The 8,261-nt window shown below is 48.4% G+C and overlaps 1 protein-coding gene across 1 annotated transcript; it reads right to left on the reverse strand.

The window, feature by feature from the left end:
• Positions 1-6,467: 6,467 nt before the first annotated feature.
• On the reverse strand, positions 6,468-7,870 carry Chst4 (carbohydrate sulfotransferase 4). Its single transcript, XM_051168751.1, has one exon. It carries the CDS (start codon positions 7,836-7,838, stop codon positions 6,672-6,674), a length of 1,167 nt encoding a protein of 388 aa, XP_051024708.1. The 5' UTR covers positions 7,839-7,870; the 3' UTR covers positions 6,468-6,671.
• Positions 7,871-8,261: the final 391 nt, after the last annotated feature.

The raw sequence follows: 8,261 nt of genomic DNA on the forward strand, positions 1-8,261 counted from the left end.
TCTCTTCCCTAAACTGGTATATGGAGAACGAGCTTTGTGAGCATAATATCAGGGAAGTCAGAGTCAGAAGTACAGCTCTTCCTAGAGGTCCCCCTTTCCCCTCATGGTTTTATTTTGCTGTTTGTTTTATTTTAATCTTTGAGAGGAGGTCTTAATATGTAGCCTCAGTTAGCCTTGAACTCTTGGTCGGCTTGCATACATCTCCTGAGTGTATTAAACAAATATTTATTGAGTGCTTGGCACGTGTCCATCAGTGTGCCAGGCATACATATATCACAGTAGATAAGAGAGTCCCTTTCCTCATAGAATTCAAAGCTCGTACGACTGGGATAGTTTTATTACAGAGCAATGTTTGCTGTGCCGGGGAAGCTCACTGCCCTAGCTTTACTACAGAGCAAAGCTTGCTGTGACAGAGGCAGGGAAGCTCTCTGTACTGGCACACGGAGGGAGGAGGGGGGTGGTGAGGATTAATACAGTCAACCTGACAGATCCACAGTCACTTAGAGGACAAGCTTCTGGGCATGTGTGTGCGCGAGCTATTAGCTTCGCCTTTAGGTACTCCTATGAAGATTACGTTAACTGGGGGGTGGGAAGATCTTTTTTTTTTTTTTTTTTTTTTTTTTACTGTGGGTGGCACCATTGTGTGGGCCGGGGTCCTGCCCTGAATCCAAAGGAGCAAATTGATTACTGACGAAGCATTGGCATTCGCTGTTGTCTGCTTCTTGGCCGGATGCACGGCGACCGTTTGCCTCACAGTCCTACCACCCTGGGTTCCTCTACCCTGAAGTACTGTAACCTTAAACTGTGAAGCCCAAACAAGCCTTTTCACCCTTAATTCGCTTTAGCCAGACAGTTTGTCACATCAACAAGGACAAAATAACTAAAGGAAGAGAACCAAGCCAGTGACACCTTGGCTTCCCTCGGGACCTGAAGGCAAATAGCAATTTAAATGTCACAGGAGTTGGTGGTAGAATACAATGGCTTATTCCAGGTGGGAGAAATGGTGCGATATGACATCTGGAAAATGGTGCGATATGACATCTGGAAAATGATGCGATATGACATCTGGAAAATGATGCGATATGACATCTGGAAAATGATGCGATATGACATCTGGAAAATGATGCGATATGACATCTGGAAAATGATGCGATATGACATCTGGAAAATGGTGCGATATGACATCTGGAAAATGGTGCGATATGACATCTGGAAAATGGTGCGATATGACATCTGGAAAATGGTGCGATATGACATCTGGAAAATGGTGCGATATGACATCTGGAAAATGGTACGATATGACATCTGGAAAATGATGCGATATGACATCTGGAAAATGATGCGATATGACATCTGGAAAATGATGCGATATGACATCTGGAAAATGATGCGATATGACATCTGGAAAATGGTGCGATATGACATCTGGAAAATGGTGCGATATGACATCTGGAAAATGGTGCGATATGACATCTGGAAAAAAAATGGTGCAATATGACATCTGGAAAATGGTGCGATGATATGACATCTGGAAAATGGTGCGATATGACATCTGGAAAATGGTGCGATATGACATCTGGAAAATGGTGCGATATGACATCTGGAAAATGGTGCGATATGACATCTGGAAAATGATGCGATATGACATCTGGAAAATGATGCGATATGACATCTGGAAAATGATGCGATATGACATCTGGAAAATGATGCGATATGACATCTGAAAAATGATGCGATATGACATCTGGAAAATGGTGCGATATGACATCTGGAAAATGGTGCAATATGACATCTGGAAAATGGTGCGATATGACATCTGGAAAATGGTGCGATATGACATCTGGAAAATGACGCGCATGTGGTACAAGAAACACGGTCCAAAAAAAACGAAAGCAAGATAACTTATGTTGCAAATTGGTAGAGCCGCAGCTTTATGAGTGAAGAGGAAAACCTAAGAGTGGGTGAGGGGAGACACCCACCCACAAGGATCAGTTTGTGAGGCTTTCTAGAAACACTATGGGGTTTGGACTATCTGAATTCTGCCCCCACCCTACATTATAGTCATTGGACTGTACTGACCTAGGGCTGTGGGGTGTCTGGGCCAGGGATGTGTACATGGAAGTCATCTACAGTGGTGGCACAGGTAAGGTTAGATAGCAAGCCCCCAATGCGAAAAGGAGAGACTGCGTGCCTGAACCTAGGGACTCCAGTATTTGGCAGCCAGGAAAGGAGAGCATTACACAGACATCTGAGAGGAGGCACAGAGGTGGGGGAGACATCTATCTAGAGCAGGTATTTAAGGGAGGAGGTGAGACAAGCACCAGACTGCATCATTGGCTGGGGTGAGTTGAACAGCATGGAGTTTGATTTTGTGGTCAGCGAGAGTTGGGCCAGTGGAAAGGAAGGTGGCAGATGCACATGGTAGCGGGTTAAGGAGTAAGCGGAAGCTAATGAACGTGGCTATACCTCAGGGCGGTGTGGCCAGGCAGGTGAGGAGCCGGGCTAGTCTTTAGACACGGGAGGGAACAAGGCAGAGTTGTTTTTCCTTTTTCCAAGTATTGAGGACACCTGAGCTAAAGAGAGTTTAGTTGAAGAGAATTTGAGTTTTAGAAGGGAGGGAGTAAACTTGAAAAAACAAACAGTTCTTCAGAAGGTGAGGGCTGATAGGACCAGCATCTCCAAGGGTGGACCGACCTTGAAAGGGAGAGGGAAGAGATACTCAGATGCGTGGCAGCCTGGGGGGAGCAGAAAGAAGAGTTTCTTAGTCCATGGTTTTTCTTTGGGGAAGAAGGGAAGGTGTAGGGAGACTCAGATGAGGGGTGTGGTGGTTTTGTAGAGTGGGGGGAAGGGCCCCTGCAATCTCATGCTGAAGCAGGTGGTTATGAAGGCAGCTCCTGGGGCGTGATTTTTCTCCATTTGGCCCTTGCTGGTTGGGGTCTGAGAGAAAGCAGGGAGAGAGCAAGGTGTGAGGCCTAGCCAGGCTTGTCATGGCTGAAGACACGCAGTACTTCCTAAGCCCGGCCTTCCTCAAAACACTCTCCTCATAGACATGGAGTTCTAAGAAAAATGAAGTCTCCCTTGGTTAGGTAAGTTTAGGCGACCCTTTATTTATTTTATTTTAAATATGTATTTATCCATTTATTACATACACAATGTTCTGCCTCCATATACACCTGTACATCAGAAGAGGATACTAGATCTCATTACAGATGGCTGTGAGCCACCATGTGGTTGCTGGGAATCGAACTCAGGACCTCTGGAAGAGCAGTCAGTGCTCTTAACTGCTGAGCCATCTCTCCAGCCCTAGGTGGCCCTTTATATATGCATTCTTGTCTTAGAGGTTCTCACAGAGAGACTCCAGTTAAATTTAGCACAATCAAAAATTCAGGCTAATTATTTCCAGAATGTTCTTGTTCATTCTCCCTCTCAGCCCTTCTCAGCTATAAAGTTCTCATAGTTTGGTTCCTTCCCTGCAATTGAGCCCCCGGTAAAAGAACAGAGATGGTTATTGTGTTTCCTACAGAGTTTATTATCTTCCTAACAGTTACCCTTCCGGGCACATTGACTTGGGTGGAGTAAACAAACTTTCTGGAAGGAGCTTGGATTTTATGAATCGTAGCTGCAGGTACCCATGGCACCTACCGTTTCCTGTCATAAATTTAAAACACAAACAGTAAAGCAGCTTCCTTATGGCTTTCTCAGGATGGTAAGAAGCCGACGTGGAAACTGGCTTGGCAGCAAAGTCAGTGACCACCCCAGAGGGTTAGGACTTGGCTTGGTAGAACCTAGGCAGAGGGAAGACACAGTCAGTGTTCCTTGTTTACCGATTGCATGCGTATGTGTGAGGTATTTGTACATGTATGTATGCATGCTTGCAAGCATGTGGTCGTGTGTATGGAGGCAGGGATTCTCTGTGTAGCCCTGGCTGTCCAGGACCACTTTGTAGACCAGGCTGAACTCGAACTTAGAGATGCACCTGCCTCTGCCTCTCTGAGTGCTGGGATTACAGGTGAGCACCACCGTGCCTGGCTACATTTGGGTATCATAGATTTTGGACTTGGTGAGTTATTAAAAAACAAAACAAAGCCGGGAATGGTGACACACACCTTTCATCTCAGTCCTTGGGAAACTGAGGCAGGTCTTTGTGGGTTCAAGGCCAGCCTGGTCTACAGAGAGAGTGAGTCCAGGACAGCCAGGGCTACACAGAGAAACCCTGTCTCGAGCCCCCACTCCCTAAATGTTTATGGGTGTGAATCCATCTCTTAGAACATGTTTATCTTGTCCAGAGCCATAGCCCAGAAGAAAACTGGCTTTCCCTCCCCAGCCTACCCTGCCTCTCCGCTGAGATGACTAAGAAGGGTTGAAAGCCTTGGGTCCGGCCTCTCCCCAGGCAAGCACGCAGGCTGGCAGTACATTCATTTGGATGAGAGTGAAGAGATAAGGAGGAGTCCATGTAGAGGAGGATTTCTTGGTGGTTGCGTGTTACTTTGGACCGGACGACTCTCTGCTCTGGGAAGCTTCTCTCCACTGCTCCCTGTGTGTTACTGATGCCAGCGGCACCCCTAAATAACTGTGACAATTCCAAATTCCCCAGGGAAGAACACACAACCACAATATGCCAATTGAAAAATAGTAAAACACATTGGGGGGAGGGGGGAAGGGGCCTACAATCACTTCCTGTCGTGAACCACAGACGTAGAAGACGGGGGGGGGGGGGGAGGGGGGGGAATCATTGTCAGCCTCCTCACCCTGTCTTCATGATTAGCAGCACAGGGAAGGGATGCTGATGTGGCAAGGACTCAGTATCCTTGAGCCGCCGGGTACTGTGACGCACAGCCACAGCTAACACCGGGTAAGAGCTCACCAAGGTGGGAAGCTGTAATGTGGCTCTGCTACTCACTCTGTGCTTATGAGTGAGGACATGGAGACAGGAGGAAGCCCAGCTGGCAGTAGCAGAGTCACCAGGCAGTAGGATTCCATGGGTTCATGACCTCTTGGTTTATTGTCCTTCCTGCCTGCCTGTACTTCTTTGTCTTCTATGTGACCATGAGGATACTGAGCCTATCATAGCCCTCTTGGACCCCTTTTTGCCCTTGTCTCCGCTGACACTGGCACTTGCCCGGGCATCTGTTCGCAGGTCTCTGCATGGCATGCTCCCTTAATGCTAGAGAGACTTTCCAAGATAATTACTCTCAGACTTGAGGAAGCACCTGGCAGTGTGCATTTGTACCCATGGGTCCCGAAGCACAGCTGGATCTGGGGACATGTGCAAAGACTGGGAGAAACAACTTATTAGGGGAGGCAACTGCTAGAAACAGGAGGAAATAAGTACTAGAACTGAAGTCTTCTGGCTAAGGAGTTAAGAGTAAAAGAATTATTTGCAGAGACTCCCCAGGGTGATGCACACAGTATTACAATGTGCGCATGGCACAAGAAAGGGCCGAGTTGCTGGTTGTTAGCTATTGTAATTTGCATATACAATGTCTCATATAGGCTTGTGTATTTCAATACTTCATCCCCAGTTCATGGTACTGTTTGAGAAATTTAAAGAAATCCCAGAAGGTGGAGCCTTGCTGGAGGAAGTACATCACTGGAGGTGGGTTCTCAGGATTTTACAGTCTGGCCCAACTTCCTGTGTGTGGGTGAAATGTGACCTGCTAGCCCCACACCCCTGCTACCATAGCTGTACCTCCCTGGGATTATAAACCAAAATAAGCCCGTTCTCCCCTAAGATGCTTTCCACAATGGTATTCTATTGCAGCACCGGACAAGTCGTTGATGCTTCTGCCTTCTACCAATTCTTAAGACAACAAAGACCCAATTTATCATCTGACTCCAAGAGTGCTAGTGATTTTTATGTACATGTTAGATAATAGCAAAAGACAGAAAAAAAAAAAAAACCCAAACTCTACAAAGATGATTACACCCACTGTTAGGAACCCCGCGAGAATGAGCATTGCTTACTGGCAGTTAGAAGACACGCATGGGTAATTCAAAACAGAAGTCTAGGTTATAAATTTCACGCTACCAGAGGTCAGAGTTAGGAAAACACTGACGAGCGATGCCGTCCAGACCAGCCACATTTTTGCCTTGAACTCTAGACCTGCTGTGCAGAGACTTAGCTTCCTGTTTCTAATAACTGACAGTCCAGTGGGCAGACTCTCAGGTAGGCACCCACCCCCATTCCTGCTTCCTTGAATCCCCTGGGAACTCTGAGGGTCCAGAGACCAGGTCTGGGTGGAAGTTGCTGGAGGCTCTTTGGGTGAAAGCTCTGTTTCCATGCTTTACATTCTCCCTGAGCCCATTGGAAAGATGCGGACAGCAAGGTTTATGGACATGCTCCACAAACACCGCTTGGTGAGTCTAATAGGCCTCGGGGCCATGGTCTCTGAGGCATGCACGGGTGGGAAGGCCAAGGAGAGAAGGCAGGTAGTAGTCTTGCCTGATGGGCAGAAAACATCTGCTCAAGGTTCCGAAGTCTTTTCACGGTAGACAGAGTTTGCTCCTTGGCCTTTAGGCTCAGCTGTAGTATAGACCTGAATGTAGACACAAAGGCTCCTCTGCTTGGGGCTGTGCATGAGTAAGCATTCCATTTGCTCACCTAGAGATGCCTTAATTCCAATCCTTTAATGGTGACTGAGGCTGGGACCAGCTGGTGCAGGCAGAGCTCCTCAGCCTTCTTGGTAGACTTGCCCCAAGGTATGGGAAGAAGACAGAAGATCCAGCGAAAGGTTGCTTTGTTCTTTTTGGGATCTGACCTGGAGGTATCCCAGCAAATCCATAGCCTCACCACAGACGTCTTGAAGTAGAGAAACCTTTTTATAAGGTAAGGACCAACGCCACGCCTGGGAGACATTGAGGGCGTCCCTGGCGTTAGTGTGGAAGGCATGCTGACCCATGCCTTTGCCACGGGTGACATTGTGAACCCAGGTTTGGAGATGGGGAAAAAAATTCAACCCCACAAACTTGTATAATCTGGACGTCTGGTCCAGGGGTGCCCGAACCAGGTCCTCATACCTCAGGAGCAGGAAGCGCTGCTGCAGAGCTTCAGGCAGGGTTTGGACGGCCTTCGCTATATCCACGTGGCTTTTGCAGATGATCTGCATGGCGTAGTAGGGCTGGTCTTCCTTCTTGGTCGTTTTCAAATGCTGCCCCAGCACCATGTGACTGTCAGTCATAAGCTCCAGTGTGGTGTGTTCGCGAGATCGGAACACAGCCCGGGGGTCTCGGACCAGGTGCACGATGTGCAGGTTGAGGGAAGGGTCTGTGAGCAGCGGGTAGAGGGCCTGCAGGTTAAAGAGGCGCACCTCCTTGAGCACCACGTGACTGTGAAAGCGGCAGGCCTTCTCCACCATATCAAAGGGCTGCTGGCTGCAGAGCACCTTGCAGTGCTTGGGGGAGCTGATCTGGTCACCAGAGAAGAAGTCACAAACAGGCGAAGAGCACAGGGCCCGGCTTTGCTCCCACTGGAAGAGGCTGGACTGTTTCCGGGGGCCTGGCTCCATGTAGGCATCAAAGACGCTCATGTCACACAGGAAGATGGAACGCAGAAGGTCCCGCACAGCCATGTGCAGCTTCCAGGCCGTGCTGCTGGTGAAAGTCATCCACACGTGCCAGGCAGGCTCCATCAGGTAGAAGACATCAGGGTGCTGCCCAAAAAGCTGCCCCACAAAAGAGGATCCTGACCGCCAGGAAGACAGGACCAGCACATGCATGGGCCTCCTGGGCTCCTCCTCCTGGAACAAGTGTCTATGGCCGAACATATGGAAGAAGAGTGCTATGACTATCACCTGGGAAGCCAGGAGCATCAGCAGCCTCCCCTTCTTAGGCAGCATCATCCTGCAGAAGCAGAAGACCTTTAAGGGGCAAGCAAAGGGGATGGGGGCTGAGTTAGGCTGTTATGATGTCTACCTTCTGGCTTTTCTTGGACACCCCTGCCTCCAAGGAGCAATGTTAAAAAGTTCAGAAACTTCCTATAAGCGTTTACTCAAATCTCTATGCAGAGCAATTCCTTGTTCTTTTTGGATCCCTAGGTTCTGTATTTTACAGTCTTTAAAACTTTCCCTTCCGAGCTGGGCGGTGGTGGCGCACACCTTTAATCCCAGCACTTGGGAGGCAGAGGCAGGTGGATCTCTGTGAGTTTGAGGCCAGTCAATTCTACACAGTGAGTTCCAGGACGCTGTTTTGGGGGGTGGGGGAAAGCAAACCAAAACCCAACTTTCCCTTCCGGTCTATCTCATCCATTGAGCCGCCAAGCCTGT

This window comes from Acomys russatus, chromosome 26 (genome assembly GCF_903995435.1).
Source record: "Acomys russatus chromosome 26, mAcoRus1.1, whole genome shotgun sequence".
NCBI classification, from domain to species: Eukaryota; Metazoa; Chordata; class Mammalia; order Rodentia; family Muridae; genus Acomys; species Acomys russatus.

Coding starts and splice junctions, on each gene's coding strand:
- Chst4 (XM_051168751.1), bottom strand. CDS start 7,838: ATGATGCTGCCTAAGAAGGGGAGGCTGCTGATGCTCCTGGCTTCCCAG.